The sequence below is a fragment of the Canis aureus genome, chromosome 25, assembly GCF_053574225.1.
Source record: "Canis aureus isolate CA01 chromosome 25, VMU_Caureus_v.1.0, whole genome shotgun sequence".
In the NCBI taxonomy this organism is placed as follows: Eukaryota; Metazoa; Chordata; class Mammalia; order Carnivora; family Canidae; genus Canis; species Canis aureus.
In genome coordinates, this window is record NC_135635.1 from 1,081,972 (window position 1) to 1,098,548 (window position 16,577).

The window sequence follows — 16,577 nt, forward strand, 5'->3', positions numbered from 1 at the left end:
GGTCCCTTTGTCTGTCTAGCTCTTTGTTTGTTTGTCTCTTTGTTTGCTCGTCTCTCCGGCTTCTCCTTCCCGCCCCCTCTGCTGTCTGTCTGTTGGTCCCGACCGCTCCGTCTGTCATCGGTCCGCCCTGTCCATCTCTCCAGCGAGACAAAATGGCTCGCTGGGGCTTGTGGGACCCCTGGGTCCTGGCCTCCTGGTCTCGGACAGGTTCTTCCTTTGCCCCCTCTGGGATTTGGGTGTCGGTTCCCTCCTTTCTGGGGTGGCCCCATCTTCTGCGTCCTATCCCATTTATGAGAATGAGGGGTGTGGGCGGGCGGCCGTATTTAGGTGGCTCGGGGCACTGGAACAAAGCGTTTAATTCATCTGAGAGGCAATACTGCTTTTCAACCTGTAAGGATGAAGCGGGAAGAAAATAATGACTGCAGCACGAGGCACAGCGGTTAGATATTCAGAGGGACTTCCCAGAAGGACGGTGTGGGGAACATCAGAGCGCAGGCTGACAGATGTAGCAGCACCTCCAGGGTGTCCTGTGGGGGAGCCCCATGGAAGCAGGGGGGGGCGGGCAACGTGACCCTTCAGGGCCGTGTGGTCTCAGAAAATGTCTTGCGATGCTGTAAGGGAGCAGGGCCTTGCCTGGGAGCCTGGCCCACCCGCGCCTGCCGGCCCCTGCCCTGGGTCCCCACCGGCATGACCTCCAGGCGGCTGCGGGGAGCCCCCGGGGACCCCCAGGGACAGGGGTGCGGGGGAAGTGCTCCTCGCCCCACCTCCGCCCTACTTCCCACCCCGTTCCGAGCGCAGGACCCCCCCCATCCATGAGAGATGGCTGCTGGGGACGGAGTGATGTATGTAATGCAGATAAAATGTCAGCAATTCTAAATGGGTCCGGAGATGCAGCCGCGGAGGGGAGGAGGGGGAGGGGAGGGAGGGGAGAGGAGGGGAGGGGAGAGGAGGGGAGGGGAGGGGAGGGGAGGGGAGGGGAGGGGAGCGGATGGGGAGGAGGGGAGGGGATGGGGAGGAGGGGGGAGGGGATGGGGAGGAGGGGGGAGGGGATGGGGAGGATGGGGGAAGGGGGAGGAGGGGAGGGGATGGGAGAGGAGGGGATTGGGGAGGGGGAGAGGGGAGAGAAGGGGAGGGGGGAGGAGGGCGGGGGGAGGAGGGGAGGGCCCGCGGACGAGGGGCTGGGGGCTGCGGGGGGCAGGCGCCCCCTCCCCCGCGGAGGCCGGCGGTGGGCCGGCGGCTGGAGCCCAAATGAGATTTTGAAGAGGGGCGCGGGGGGGGCGCGGGGGGCGGGCGCGGCCGGGCCGCTGATGTATGGCGGTTTCATAACTTCCTCAGTATTAAAGGCAGGTTCATGGGGAGGGCAGCGCCATCAATCACGGGGCTGAATGGGCTGGGATTTGCCGAGCAGCGCTCGCTGTCTGCTGCGCCCGGCGCGGAGGGGGGCGGGGATGCCCCTCCCGAGCCCGCGGCCCCCCGGGAATGTGTCCTGGGGGTGGGGCGAGGGGGTCCCCGCGGGTCGCGCGGGGGCTGGGGGCGGGGGACCCCGCAGGGAGGAGGGAAAGGAGGGGGAGGCTTGTGGCCGGCGGGGGGAGGGGGGAGGGGGGAGGGGGGAGGGGCGGGGGTGCAGGGGCTGGGGGTGCCGGGTCGGGCCTGGGCCGGGGGTGGGGGGAACCCTGGGGCCCGGATCGCGCCTTTGAACATGAAATTGGTCACATGCAAATATGATGCAAATCGCATGCAGATGAGCCCCGGATTTCCCGGGTCCAGAGCTCAGGGTCCTGCTGCTGGGACTGAGACTGGGGCCGCCCCGCCTGCAGTGGCCCGCCCAGGGCCTGTTCCCTTATTACTGATGTCCTCAGACGGACGACTCAGGGCCTCCCTTGTTACGAGGTGAGGAAGCCAAGGTGAGGAGGGTCCCCCCGGCTCTGGGTGGGAGGCTGGGGCCACCCCCGGGGATGACAGGCCTAGTGACAGTGAGGGAGCTGCGGGCTGGGTGGGGGTCCGAGAGGCAGAGGCTCGGGAGCGAGGCAGGGCGATGGACAGGGATGTCCACAGCCTTGGGGACAGACTCGGAGCGGGTAAGAGGACGGTGCTGCGCGCACGTCCTTCCAGGTGCGCTCTTGTCATCCCCTCTCCCAGGTGAGGGGCGGAATGATCAGCCCAGGTCCTGAGGGGCCCGCTGGTAACTGCCGAGCCCCACTCGAGTTTCCTGGAAGCCGAGTGCCCCTTTGAACCTGCCGCAGGAGCATCCCCAAAGATCAACAAGCGAGCGGAGATTCAGGTCTTCAGCAGATGTTTATTGAGCACCTAGTAGGTGCAAGGCAGTGGGCCGATGCCAGGAGACAGGAGACAGTGCTGACCGCCCGAGACGCTCTAGGGGGGCCGCAAGCGTTGTAGTAGCGGGTGAAACCCTTAGCGCTTGGGGACCAGGTCACCAGGGAGGTGCAGGCCACAGGCGCGTGGGCCCCTGCGCAGCAGCAGCAGAGGATGAGCCGCGGAGCGAGCAGAGAGGTGTGGGGAAGGTCAGGCCGCAGTGGCAGGCTGAGGCTATGAGAGGGCGCAGTGGCCAGGCCAGGCGTGTCCGTGTCACCCGGAGGGGTAGGGCCGGTCACTCGTTCCATCATCCAGCCGGTCCACTCGCATCCCTTGCACATCAGAGCCTGCAGGGCTGTGCTGGTGGCTCCGGACGCAGAGCCCGGTGTGCCCCTCCCCCAGGGAGCTCCGCGGGCAGCAGTGTCCCCATCAGTACCTGGTGCCTGGGCCGTGCAGTCCGACCCTCAGCACTAGCGTGAGGTGCAGGGGACGGAGCCCGAGGCAGAGTTGAGGGTGCAGGTGCTGTGGGGGCGGCAGGCTCCTTACTGTCACCATCCTCGGGCTCTGCGGGTGGAACACAGAGGCCGAGGGGCCCGCGAGCCGCCGGGCGCCAACCTGGGGAGACAGGGAGCAGGCAGCGTGGGCGGAAGGGGGGCGGAAGGGGGGGCTGGGCTCAGAAGGGCCGTGAGGCCAGGAGGAGGCAAGTGAGGAGCCAGAGAGCCAAGGGCAGGGGAAGCAGGGCTCCGGGGCCTCAGGTCCCTGCCCTGCGGCTGGTCCCTGGTCCCCGGGGGCCGCGGGGCCGCAGGCTGTGTCTTGGGCCCCCTTCCCGCTTGGCCACGTGGCCCTCGTCCCAGCCTCATCTTGATTCCTCTTCCCAGTTGTTTGATTTGGCTCGAGCCGTGGGAGAGGCTCGCCCGGCTTCGCCACAGGCCTTGCTGCGGGCCTCGGGACCGTCCGGGCCCCTCGCTGGCTGCCCGTCCGACGGCTGTGGTCTCCTCGGGATAATTGCTCTGGACAACTCGAACACCACTCAGACGGATTGCCCGGCCTCCCGGCCCCGACATCTCCCACCAGTGCATCAAGCCAAATTACTCGGCACCCCCAGCCCCGGGCTCTGCTGAAATCCGATTAGCGAGGAGAGAGCGCGCCGGCCTGACAGCTCCTCCGATAATTGCTTCCCGAGTAAGCGATGCAAATCAGCCCACGCGGCCTGTCCTGCTCCTCTCCGGGGGACCCAGGCGTCCGGGCCCCGGGACACCCAGAACACCTGAGCTGGACTCACTTGGAAGCCGTCCCCCGCCTTCAGTCCGGTGGCCGTCAGCCCATAAGCTGGTCTGTGCTGCCTCGGGGCTGAGATGGGGCGTGGGGTGGTGAGGCCGACCGGGGACCCGGCCCCGCATTTCCGTCTTGCCTGAGGCGGTGTCACTCTGCCCGTCATCTCAGCCCTTGAAGTAGTCTGTACCCATTTGCCAGGAAGGTAGAGGAAGGCGGGGACACAGGAGACAACCCTGTGTGGCCCAACCCGTCGCCCACAGCCAGGCTTCCTGGGTTCTCCTCCTCTGGGACGGACCCGGGAGGGGGATGTGTGGGGCCTGCGGGGACCTTTCTCCCTCTGTGGGTCACCTCCCCGCCAGGCCGGGGAACTGCACTGGGGCTTACGTCCCCACAGAGCCTGGATGGGGCTTCCAGATACGTCTGGAGGACTGGGAAGCCTGATGGCACCTTGAGATTCTGTTCCAAGGAGGACAGGCTTCGGGATGCAGTGGCCCTGGCTCACCCACCCATCAGGGACCTCTCTCAATTCCCGAAATCAGGGTCCTTTTAAGGGCCGGTTAGTACCTTTTTCTTAGTGCTTCTCCTTCCTACATCTTTACCTCAAGTTTGTTCTTTCTTACAAGATTTTATATATTTATTCCTGAGAGACACAGAGAGGGGCCGAGATCCAGGCAGAGGGAGAAGCAGGCTCCCTGCGGGGGAGCCCGACGTGGGACTCGATCCCGGGACCCCAGGATCACGCCCTGAGCCAAAGGCAGACGCTCAGCCCTGAGCCCCCAGGCGTCCCTACCTCAAGTTCTTTCTCTGACCTCTCATCCAATCTCCTGCCGGTCTGGGGGACCCGAAGGGTACTTCCCTTGCAATCCTAAACGTCTGGCCCCGGGACCCGCCCATATGGGTCTCTGTCTCTGTGGAAACCTCCAGGGGTGTGTTGCCCAGTCTTGTCCTCGGTGCTTGTGTGTCCTACGGCTCTGCGGTCTGGACCCTGTGTTCTCAGGCTGGCGAGACCTTGACTCTTGGTCCCGACAGCAATACCTGACCTCTGTGGGGCACGCTTCTGAGCCGCCCCGGACTGAGCTCCTGTGTAACGAGGTCATTCAACTATCAGCAAAGCAGGGATGGATTACAGCGATTATCCCATTTTACAGCCGAGCTAACTGAGGCACAGAGGAGCTAAGTGACTTGCCCAAGGTCACTGCTAACAAGCGGCAAGGCCGGGATTCAAGTCCAGGCAGGCCGAGGCCCGAGAGCCCACTCCCGAGGCCTCTGCTACAGCCCCGCCTCTCCCGTGCTCTTTGGATGCTCGCAGGGCCGAGAGGGAAATGCCCAGGGTGGTGGAGCTGGGGGGTACGGCTACACTGAAAGGCACACGCCAGGAAGCCTTTGGGGTCCCCCAGGGCGCAGGCGGTCAGGGCTGGGGCCTGGGGGCACATGGGCCTCAGCTCCTCCAATGGCCAGCGCCGGCCTTCTGCTCTGGGGCCTGCAGGTGCACAGGTCCCCACCGCCGGCAGCCCGAGCGGGTCCGAGCCGAGCACCGGAGGCCCATAGATGGCGCTCGTGGCCCAACACAGCCTCGCCGCGCCCGGAAACCGAGGGGCACCGGCTGGCGGCTTAACCCCCTCGTGCCTGGGCCCCTGGGCCGGCGGCAGCACAGGGCCCTGCCCCAGGCCCCGCCGCCCCAGGCTCCGCGCAGGGCACGGGTCTGCCCCTGCCCCGGCCCCACAGGTTCTATCCGTGAAGCACAGCCAGCCAGCCTTTGGGGACACCTCCTGGGGGGGCAGGACACCTGCCCCAGCAGGTTGGGAGGGCCCCACCCTTGCTGACTTCCATCTCACGGCCTCTGCCTCTTGAAACTCTGGGTCTCCGTTTCTTTTTTCTATTTTTAAAGATTTTATTTATTCATGAGAGATGGGGGTGGGGGGCTAGAGAGAGACACAGGCAGAGGGAGAAGCAGGCTCCATGCAGGGAGCCGGCCGTGGGCCTCGATCCCGGGACCCTGGGGTCACACCCTGGGCTGAAGGCGGCGCTAAACCGCTGCGCCCCCCGGGCTGCCCACTCCTTACTGTCTTAAGAAGCAGTCTTGGGATGTGGAGGGGCTGCCACGATGAATAACTGGAAGTGGCTGGCAAGCAAGCGGCTGTGGGGTAGGGCGGGCAAGAGGGCGGTCCCAGGGATGGGGAGGCTCCTTGGGTTTTTAAGCAATAGGATGAAAACACAGTATGGTTCTCCCCCCACCCCAAATTTTTGTTCGGCAGCATACAAATGCATAGATCTATGAAGACAGAGGAGCCTGAGGGGACAGTCAGTTCTCGAAGCCTGGGATACTCTTATTCCAGACATTCCAGAGGAAGAAGCAGAGGCACGGGATAGGTGTGCACAGAGCGAGACGGAGACACAGATACAGAGAGCGAGCTATACAGGAGAGTGCGGAGGGGCCCCTGGGTGGGCCAGTCAGCTAAGCCTCGGACCCTTCATCTCAGCGCAGGTCTCGATCTCAGGGTCGTGAGTTCCAGCCCCGTGTTGGGCTTCACACTGATAGTAAAGCCTACTTAAAAAATGAGTGGGAAATATCAGAAAGGGAGACAGAACATGAGAGACTCCTGACTCTGGGAAACGAACTAGGGGTGGAAGAGAGGGAGGAGGGAGGGCGATGGGTGGGGGTGACTGGGTGACGGGCACTAAGGGGGGCACTTGATGGGGTGAGCACTGGGTGTTATACTATATGTTGGCAAATTGAACACCAATAAAAAATAAGGGGGATCCCTGGGTGGTGCAGCGGTTTGGCGCCTGCCTTTGGCCCAGGGCGCGATCCTGGAGACCCGGGATCGAATCCCACATCGGGATCCTGGTGCATGGAGCCTGCTTCTCCCTCTGACTGTGTCTCTGCCTCTCTCTCTCTCTCTCTCTCTCTCTGACTATCATAAATAAATAAAATTTAAAAAAAAATTAAAAGAAAAAAAAAAAAACGAATCAGGGCAGCCGGGGTGGCTCAGTGGTTTAGCGCCACCTTCAGCCCAGGGCGTGACCCCAGGGTCCTGGGATCGAGTCCCTGCATTGGGCTCCCTGCATGGAGCCTGCTTCTCCCTCGGCCTGTGTCTCTGCCTCTCTCTCTGTGTCTCTCATGAATGAATAAATAAATAAAATCTTTTTTAAAAAAACAAAGCCCCCCAAAATGAGAGAGTAGGAATAGAGATACATTCACATAGAGAGAGGCAAAGACCCAGAAAGGGAAAGAATCTGGCACGAACACAAGCTCAGGAAATAGCCCACTTTGTGAGGTGGATGATTAACTCTGTTTCCCAAGTCTGACAAAGGTGGGGGTGGTTTCTCACCTTTGGTGTCAGGGGGTCGCTGCTTACAGTTCCCTGAAGCTCATGCTGCTTTTGTCTGTGGTGGGGAGCAGGGGAAGCTGGGGAAGGGGGTAGCATCCTTGCTCTCTCACCTTTTCCTGTTCTAGGGTTCACCTGTTCACCCTTTACCACCTGTAGGGAGCCCCTGCTTCCTGATCTCAGGCATGGCTGTGCTGAGGTGTGCAGGGGGTGGGAGGAATCCAAAGGCAATTAGCCTTATGGGGTGTGAGGTGTAATGGAAACCTGAGAGGTAGGACACAGAAATATACCGAGATGCGGGACAAGATCAAAATCAGGAGGGGGACGGCTCTGGACATTGTTCTGACCTGGGGAGGTAGGAGGGTGCAGCCATGGGATTAGGAATGTTGGAGGGAGGTGTTGCGGACAGAGGATTGGAGGGGAAGGATCGGGAGGGATGGGAGGCTATGGGCTAGGTAGGGCTAGGTAGGCTGAACCGCGGTGGAGGGGGGGGAGCAGTCAAGTGGGAGAGGCAGGGATGGAGACTTAAGCTGGGGCAGTGGCGGGAGACGCAACAGTCTTCAAGCATCACTAAAGAGTTGTTGGGGGATCCCAGAAGTGCCCCTGGGGATGTTCTAGACACCTGCTTGGGGGGCTGCCAAGGAGAGGTCTCCTGTCCGTGGGGCAGCAGAAGGACCAGAAACGGGTCTCTAACCATTGGTAAAGCCCTCAGGTGCGCTTCGAGACGGGGGTGGTTAAAGTCTCTCTCTCTCTCTCCTTTTTTTTTTTTTTTTTAAGATTTTATTTATTCATGATAGACACACAGAGAGAAGCAGAGACACAGGCAGAGGGAGAAGCAGGCTCCGTGCAGCGAGCCCCACGCAGGACTCGATCCCAGGACTTGGGGTCACGCCCTGGGTCAAAGGCAGGCGCCAAACCGCTGAGCCACCCGGGGATCCCCGGTTAAAGTCTCTCTTTTTTTTGTTTTCGGTTAAAGTCTCTTGATTCTTGGTCCCGTTGGCTACAGTCTCGATGCACTTTTGGAAGGGCCTTGCCCTCCGGGGCTGGAAGCCAGGGCCTCCGGGCCTTCCTGGGCCTGCGCTCTCTTAGGCTTCCCGGCTTCCGGCCCCGACGTAGCGGATGAACTACAATCCCCAGAGTCACTTAGGCCCCGTGCAGCACGCCTTCCGGGGATGGGAGTGTTTCCGGCGGAAGTGGCCGCGGCCGCGCCAATCGCCTTCGCCGAACAAAGCCGACTACGACTCCCAGTGTCCTCCGCGCCCGGGGGCGGGGAAGGGAACCGGAAGCCGGATGGAGAGCGGAACCTGGTGAGGAAGTGGGAGTCGGGGGTCGGGGGTCCCGGGGGCGGCGTCGCGCTTCGGCGCCGCTTGCTGCCTCGGGGGCTTGGCGGCGGCGGAGGGGGCGCCGCGGAGGGGCCTTCCCGGCGGGCGAGCCACGGCGTGGGCAGCCCCGCCCCGGTGCCCCGCGTCGCGCTCCGGCCCTGCGCGCTGGCGACGCCCCCGCACGGACCTCGTGTCGGCGTTCAAGGCTCCGGGCCTCGCGCGCCGCGCCGGGCTTCAGGCTCCTCCGGTTCCCGCCGGGGCCCCGCGCTCCTGGCCTGTGCCGTTCGTCCTGGGCTTCTCGCCCGTCCGGAGGCGCCTGCGGTGCCGACCATGGAACGGACCCGTTGAAACAAACAAACAAAAAACCAGACGAGGTAACAGTTGGTTGTAGGTGGATGGAACTTGTGATTTTCGTTCTATAGAGAGCAGAGGTAAAGGCTTGGCGGGAGAGGAGCGCAGAGGTGAGAGCAGGAGTAGAAGTGGATTCAGGGGCCGCCCGGACTGCGTCTCGCTCTCGGGGGGGCCCTGGAACCCGAGCCCCACACAGCCTTGCCGTCTGCAGCGCAGGTCGCTAAAGGTCAGAGGCGGGCTCAGCCTAGGACGAGAGCAGTCCCGGGGCTGGGGCAGCCCGGGCACCGACCTTGGCACTCGCCGGGAGAGGCAGAGCGGCCGAGACCTGGGAGTCCTCCAGGCCCCTTCTCGGCCCTCCCGGAGCCCCGGCGGCTCTGCTTAGCCGTCTGGACAGAGCAGCAGACTTCGCAGATCAGCCCCGAGAAGGCTTTCCTAAGACCGGCCCTGACGTTTTTTTTTTTCTCTCTCACTTCCCCTAGGTTCGGATCCGAGAACGGGTTGATGGCTCAAGCTCTTCCGTCCGCACGAGGGTCCCACCTGGGTGAAGATCCCGGCCCTAGGGGAGGCCCAGACACGATGGAGATCCACCCAGAGCCCGGGAAACCCTCAGACGACCAGAGTGCCAAGTGGGCAGCTGAGCCTTGAGTGAGCTCGGGCTCTAGAGTGCGTCAGGAAGGACTCCTTGGCAGAAGGTACTGTTTTTTTTTTTTTTTTTTAATGATTTTGTTTATTTATGAGAGACACAGAGGCAGAGACACAAGCAGAGGGAGAAGGAGGCTCCACGCAGGGAGCCTGATGCAGGACTCGATCCCAGGACCCCAGGGTCACGCCCTGGGCCAAAGGCAGCCGCTCAACCGCTGAGCTCCCCCAGGCATCCCGGTAGAAGGTAGTTTTAAACAGGACTGGAAAAGGTAGGATGGACAGAGCGAGCAGGTGTTTTTTGGCTCCCTAATAAAAGGTACGACCTTGAAGATACAAAGGGAAGTTGAACAGGCTTCTGATCTGTCAAGTCGCGGCAGGGAGGCGAGGTGGTGTTCAGCCTGCATCAACCATGAGGATCACCTGAGGTCTCACAGCAGACCCACTCGCGCGTGCGGCACATGCCACCGTGTCCTAAGGGGGAAGGCGTTCCCCGTGGGATCATTGGAGCTGCGTCTCCAAGGGTGGGCATGGCTTGGGTGTATGGAGAGGCGGGGGAGTCACAGTCCCGGTTGACTCCAGGAATGTGTTTGGTTGGGTTTGAAGAAATGGCAGGTGCCAAATTTGGGGACTTGGAGTAGGAAAAGCATTTTGAAAGCGTGAGTGGAATGCTCAGGCTGGAACACTGGGTTTGGCCGGGAGTTGTGAGGAGGAGGACTGGAAGGCATGGTCTGTGTAGACGATACAGCTTGCTGGAGTGCTCCCTCTGCCTCCTCCCCCCTCTTCTCTCTCCTGCTTCTCTACTCTTCCCCCAACCCCCACTTGCATGTAACATCTCATTCCATCCCTCACATTACTATTATTGAGTGGATATTATCATTATTTAAAGATTTTATTTATTCACGAGAGGCAGAGGGAGAAGCAGGCTCCACACGGGGAGTCCGATGCAGGACTCGATCCTGAGTCTCCAGGGTCAGGCCGTGGGCTGAAGGCGGCGCTACACTGCTGAGCCAGCCCCTGCCCTGGGCTGCCCTTGAGTGGATATTATTCCTAGTATTTAGATGAGAAAACCTGAGGCTCTGGCCACGGTTACATAGCTTGTAAGGGGCTGTCCTAAGTCCGGTAATCATCGTGCTGGCTGCTGAGAACTCTTGCATGTGGGCAAGAAGCTGGGCTGGGCCTGAGGGGGTTGTTGGAAGAGCAGGGCGGCTGACTGAACCGCCTCGGGCAGGATGAGGAGAGTGGTTAAGAGCCTAGCCTCGAGTTGGGTAGTTTGGGTTCAAATCCCAGCTTCATTACTTGCTAACTGCGTGACCCTGGGCAAGTTGCTTGATCTTTCTAAGCCTCAGTCTTCTCACCTGTAACATGGGAGCAATAATCCTTGCCTCATGGGGTTGTTACGAGGATCAATGAGGTGTAGCTGGCACAGAGCAATTGCTCACCACCTGGAAGCAATTGTAATTAGCCTTCTGTAATTAGTCTCTGGGCTCTGGCTGTGCACCTGCATCTCATTCTTCAGCACATTGGTTTCCAGGACACAGCCCGTCCTGGCCGAGCTTGTTTCATTAAGGATGACATTAGAGTGCTGAGAGTTTGCCACCAGTAAATGTGTATTGAAAACCTCCCATGTGCTTGCCACAGCCTTGGAACTAGTGATTCAAGGCTTACGCCTGATGGAAAGGAGGTTTGGAGTGGGGGCTGGTGGGCCGTTCTCACCAGGTGACATAATAGGAGGAGGGACACTTGAGGAAGCGGGAAGTGGAAGGGGCCTTCACTAGCAAGAACTGAGATGAGCGCAGCCAAACCTAGAGGGTGGAGGGTGACTGATGGTCTCCTCTGAGCCCAGGAGAGGGTAGCCCTGGCCAGCCTGGATCCCTCTCACTCTACAGCTGAGGGCTGATGGAGCCTCTGTCCGTCTCTTTTCCAGGTGACAGTCACGTGGCTGTGCCCTAGGCTTATCCAGTGGGGCCCCTCCATGAACCTGCAGGTGCCCTGATGGAGCCCCAGCCTTGCCTTCGAAGCTTGGCTGAGGGCTTCCTGGCGGAGGAGCTGCGGCTCAATAATGAACTGAGCCAACTGCAGTTCTCAGAGCCTGTGGGCATCATCTACAATCCTTTGGAGTATGCGTGGGAGCCACACCACAGCTACGTGACCCGCTACTGCCGGGGCCCCAAGGAAGTGCTCTTCCTGGGCATGAACCCCGGGCCCTTTGGCATGGCTCAGACTGGGGTAAAGGGCTTGGCTTCCCCTGGTGGGTGAAGTGGGAGGCTCCCAGGTGGGTGTGGGCTGTGTGCTGCGGGGAGGAGCATGTGCACGCCTGTGGACATGTTTGGGTACCGGCCCCCTGGTCCCCGTCCCCCCCCCCCCCATACACATGCTGGCTCCTGCGGTCGCAGACACTCTCCTGGCCTTGCCGCCCATAGCTAACCGAGCACATTAACGGTAGTTCCGTTTCCCCTGTGAGCCGTCCTCTAATTGCCTCTGCGAGCTCTTCCTTCCGCCAGCCCCATCCTTACCTTGCCTTGCCGGATCTGCTCTGCCTACAGTGTGGTTGGGGTCGGGAGAGGGACCAGGAGTACTGGGTCCTCAGGGGGCTGGTTGACAGGCGAGGCCTTCAGCCCACCCGCTTCTGTTTCTTAGCTGAGGAGGGGTTCAAAACAGCGGGCTCTGAGGCCTGCCTGCTTCCCTTTCAGATGGCAGGATGAGTGAATGCCCTCAGTGGGGATGCTGGGCCATGGGGGAGGGGGAGAGGCTTCAGGGCAGGAGGCTCAATCGCTTTTATTGACCCCAACTGGGGGATGAAAGGTGATCAATGATGATCGATGGAAGTGACGGCCTGAGGCTCGGGGCTGAGAGGGCACCCAGAGAGCAGTGGTCAGTCCTGTCCTTGTGGCTCCTCTAACCCCGGCTGTCTGCCTATCTCAGACCGTCTGTCTGTCCCCAGTACTACGCATCACAGCCTGTGTAGGGCTGGATATTCCCATGTACTCTCTGTACTTGGTCCCAAAGGCAAATGGGGGTAGAAGCAGCAAATAGATCCTCTGCACCACAGTCCACAATGAAAAATCGGAGAAAGATGGGCAGGATCAAACCAGAGGGCCAGAATCTTTGTCTCAGGCCTTTGGGTGAAGGGGTTGGGGGTGGGGTGTCCAGGCTGGATCTTCACAGAGGGTGTAGAGGGCTCAGCGGGTCCAGAACGCAGGCGACGTCTCCAGACTGAAACCCTCCTGTCTCTCCTTCCCGGCAGGTGCCCTTCGGGGAAGTGAACGTAGTCCGGGACTGGTTGGGCGTTGGGGGGACTGTGTCGACCCCGGCCCAAGAGCACCCGAAGCGCCCAGTGCTGGGACTGGAGTGCCCTCAGTCAGAGGTGAGCGGTGCCCGGTTCTGGGGCTTTTTCCAGAACCTCTGTGGACAGCCCGAGGTCTTCTTCCGTCACTGTTTTGTCCACAATCTATGTCCTCTGCTCTTCTTGGACCCCAACGGGCGCAACCTCACCCCCGCCGAGCTGCCGGCCAAGCAGCGAGAGCAGCTTCTTAGGGTCTGTGACGCGGCGCTCTTCCGGCAGGTGCAGCTGCTGGAGGTGCGGCTGGTGGTGGGCGTGGGGCGGCTGGCGGAGCAGCGGGCGCGGAGGGCGCTGGCCGGCCTGCTGCCCGAGGTCAGGGTGGAGTGGCTCCTGCACCCCTCCCCCCGGAGCCCGCAGGCCAACAGGGGCTGGGAGGCAGCGGCCAAGGACAGACTGAGTGAGCTGGGGCTGCTGCCGCTGCTCACGAGGTGAGGGCCCCTGCGGCCCCACGTCACCCGGGAGCCGGCAGAGGACCGCAGGCCCCGGGCCGGAGCAGCCAGGCCCCTGGGCTCCCTGCTTGCTGGGACCTGCCGCCGCAGGTTTGACACTACTGCTTGCTCCCCCTTCCTTTGAGCGTTGTTGCCTCTGGTCCTGTGGTAAGAGCGGCACGGGGACTTGGCATCTGCTCACCTCACGGGTTCCTCGGGCGCCTCTGGTCGGTGACGGTGGCCTGAACAGTGACCTGTGGAGCCGTCTTTGCTGTGATGGAGACCCTGCCAGGACCCCCACCCGTCCTCACAGAACAGCCTCCTTCAAGCTGAGCCTTTTCCTCCGAGGGGCCGGAACAAAGCGAAAGACACGGATGTGAAGAGCGAACTTCTTACGGGAGACTGAGGCTGGATCAGAGGAAGAATTCAGCGTGGCGGGAGCCACGGGGCGGGCGGGCGGACGGACGGACACGGACCAGAAGACCTGGATTTTCATCTCGGCTTTGAGACTTTATAACTTTGGACAAACTGAGGAACCTCTCCAAGCTGAGGATCCTCGTCTGTAAGAGGGGGATCCCCGCTCCGTGGCGTTGGTGGGGATTAAGTGAGAAAACACTTGGAAGTGCCTTGGCGCAGTGCCTGGTGGGTGGGTGCTCCTTACACCTCTTGCTTTCTTGCCTCTTGGTGGGGGCATCACTACACCGCACTACAGAGGGCGCCCCCCACCCTGAAGCTCTTGCTGGGTGAGGGGCAGATCCTCCCCTTGCCAGGGGTGGACCAATAACTATGAAAAACCCAGCCTCTGGTTTTTCAGCCCAAGCATTAAAAACTCCTCAACCTGGGCAGCTGAGTGGCTTGGTTCAGTGGCTGCCTTCAGCTCAGGTCGTGATCTTGGGCTCCCCACTCAATGGGGAGCCTGCTTCTCCTTCTTTCTTTGCCCCTCTCTCTTCCCTCTCTTTCTCAAATAAATAAAATCTTTAAAAGAAAAAACCCAGCTCCTAAACCCTTTTGTGTTGTTGTTTTCCCCCCTCCTGCATGTCTGGGATGGAAGTGGTAGCTTAGTTTTTCCCTTCTCTTACCTCTACTCCGTGTGCAGAGAGTTCCCCTGGGTATCTGGGGAGATGACGTAAACGGGCCTCTGATTGTTTTACCAGAGCCTAAGGGGCTCCGTGGGTCTGTCTGCTACTGGGGCCCTGTGGGGAGCAGGTGATGGGTGGATGGAGCCTGCGGTCTCCACCTAACTCATTTCTTAGGTCTGCTGGATGACTGGTTGGCGTGCCCTAAAACGGGGCTGGGAAGGTGAAGCAAACTGGTAATAGAGTGGGTCTTGGGACCCTCGTAATGAGGAACACATGGTTGGACTCCAGCTCCCAAGACAGGTCATCTTCAGCTTTCAGAATTCATAAGACTTTTAGCATAGGGGTGCCTGGCTGGCTCAGAGGAGCCCGAGACTGTAGATCTTGGGGTTTTGAGCTGGAGCCCCATGTGGGGTGTAGAAAAATATAAAAAGACTTTTTTTACTGTAAGTGTCCCCCATTTGTATAATAAAGAACTTGACTGGCTTTTGTCCTTGGTTCTTGGGAGGGAGTCTCTAAACTCTTGGAATTTCCCAAGTGATAGGAGTGTCTTTGTCATTCACGGCAGGGGTGGGGGCCAGACCACACACCTGAATGTGCTGACATTGGCTCTGGAGGAGGACTAGGACGACGCCAGAAAAGGCCAACCGTTTGATGAGCAGGTTGGGGCTCAGAGCCAGGTGGTATCAGCCCGAAGTGTGTGGGGTGGGGGAGGCAGGAGATTGAATTCCCCCATGTGGTCAGTGGTTTCAGTTGATAATACGCAATGAGAAACCCTAATGAAAATTGGACACGCAACCAGCCAGCGTGCATCTGTTGGGGCAGCCCGGGGGGCTCAGCGGTTTAGCACCACCTTCGGCCCCGGGGCTTGATCCTGGAGTCCCAGGATAGAGTCCCGTGTGGGGCTCCCTGCATTGAGCCTGCTTCTCCCTCTGCCTGTGTCTCTGCCTCTCTCTGTGTCTCTCATGAATAAATAAAATCTTAAAAAAAAAAAAAAAATGGCTTCAGTGAGCCTGTCGAACACAATGGCTGCAACAGCAGGGTGCTGTGTCCTTCCGGACGATACTAGAAGCTGGGTTTCGGAGCCCTCTCAGCCCCTGCCCCTCGTATGTCTCGCTGGTCCTGGTTTGCATCCTGTGTGATGAAGCTGTGGTTCTAAGCGCGGAGTTCTGTGAGTCATTCTAGTGAATTGCTGAACCTGAAGCGGTCATGGGAACCCCTGAATTCGTAGCCAGTTGGAAGCACAGGTGGCCTGGGGACCCCTGAACTTGTAGCTGGCATCTGAAGTGGGAGCAGTTGTGTTGGGGACTGTGCCCTTAAACCTGCTTGGCAACTTTGCACCCCCACATGCCTTAGACCTCTTTCCTCCTGCTGCAGGGCTGTGGTGCTGAGCAGTCATCGCCCCGCGCCCATGCCCGGGGCACTAGGTTACACACCGAAGTAAGTGCACAGAGATAAAAGCCGTCGCTCCCCACTGCGTTTAGCTGAGGTAGAGAAAGCTCCCCGGAGGAGGTGGCACTGCAGGTGGCCGTAGACACCAGGAGCTTTGGAGAGCATCGTTATGGTCAAGGGGTGGCAAGTAGATTAGCACTGACTTTGCCCAGTTGGGAGAAAAAGCCAGGAGGTACGCTGGAGCCATCTTGCGAAGGATCTTAAATGCTAGACTCATCTTCGAGAATCTGAAGTCCAGTGGGGAAAGTGAGATGCACAGAACACACGCATTTAAAACACCCAGCGATGGGACACCTGGGTGGCTCAGCGGTTGAGTGCCCGCCTTCAGCCCAGGGCGTGATCCTGGAGACCCGGGATCGAGTCCCACGTCGGGCTCCCTGCATGGAGCCTGCTTCTCCCTCTGCCTGTGTCTCTGCGTCTCTCTCTCTCATGAATAAATAAATAAAATACTTAAAAAAAAAAAAAAAACCCAGCGATGAACAAGTCGAAATGATGACAGCTGTTGGCGAGGATGCAGAGAAAGGGGAAGCTCCTCCACTGTTGGTGGAACGCAGGCCGGTGCAGCCACTGTGGAAAACAGTGCAGGGGTTCCTCAGTTGACCCTAGAGCTGCCTACGACCCAGCAATTGCCCTGCTGGGCATTCATCCCAAAGATACAGATGTGATCCGAAGGGGCACCTGCACCCCTGTGTGTAGCAGCAATGTCCCCAGTAGCCAAACTATGGAAAGAGCCCACATGTCCATCAACACGTGAGTGGATAGAGATGTGGTCTATATAAATATACAATGGAGCAGTACTCAGCCATAAAAAAATGGAATCTTGCCATTTGCAATGACATGGATGGAACTAAAGTGTCGTGTTAAGTGAAATAAAGACAATTATCTTACGATCTCACTCGTGGAATTTAAGAAACAAAACAGGATCATAAGGGAAGACAGGAAAAAGTAAAACAAGATGAAATCAGAGAGAGAGATAAACTATGAAGAACTCACAGGAGACCAACAGGGTCGCTGTGGGGGAGGTGAGGGGGGCACCAAGGAGGGCACCT

The 16,577-nt window shown here is 59.9% G+C and overlaps 1 protein-coding gene and 1 long non-coding RNA gene across 5 annotated transcripts; both read left to right on the forward strand.

The window, feature by feature from the left end:
• Window positions 1–266: 266 nt before the first annotated feature.
• On the forward strand, window positions 267–6,224 carry LOC144296710 (uncharacterized). 2 transcript variants are annotated; one of them, XR_013363707.1, is made up of 4 exons: window positions 271–842; window positions 1,742–1,904; window positions 3,192–4,144; window positions 4,242–6,224. It is a non-coding gene; the product is annotated as an uncharacterized LOC144296710 (long non-coding RNA). The 2 variants fall into 2 exon arrangements; XR_013363706.1 differs by having other exon boundaries at window positions 267–842; window positions 3,192–6,224.
• Window positions 6,225–7,992: 1,768 nt separating this feature from the next.
• On the forward strand, window positions 7,993–14,562 carry SMUG1 (single-strand-selective monofunctional uracil-DNA glycosylase 1). 3 transcript variants are annotated; one of them, XM_077869780.1, is made up of 5 exons: window positions 7,993–8,224; window positions 9,070–9,282; window positions 11,157–11,458; window positions 12,477–12,596; window positions 12,795–14,562. In XM_077869780.1, exons 3-5 carry the CDS (start codon window positions 11,225–11,227, stop codon window positions 13,002–13,004), a joined length of 564 nt encoding a protein of 187 aa, XP_077725906.1. In that variant the 5' UTR covers window positions 7,993–8,224; window positions 9,070–9,282; window positions 11,157–11,224; the 3' UTR covers window positions 13,005–14,562. The 3 variants fall into 3 exon arrangements, with proteins under 3 accessions (XP_077725906.1, XP_077725904.1, XP_077725905.1); XM_077869778.1 differs by having other exon boundaries at window positions 8,066–8,224; window positions 12,477–14,562; XM_077869779.1 differs by lacking the exon at window positions 7,993–8,224 and adding an exon at window positions 8,391–8,613 and having other exon boundaries at window positions 12,477–14,562.
• Window positions 14,563–16,577: the final 2,015 nt, after the last annotated feature.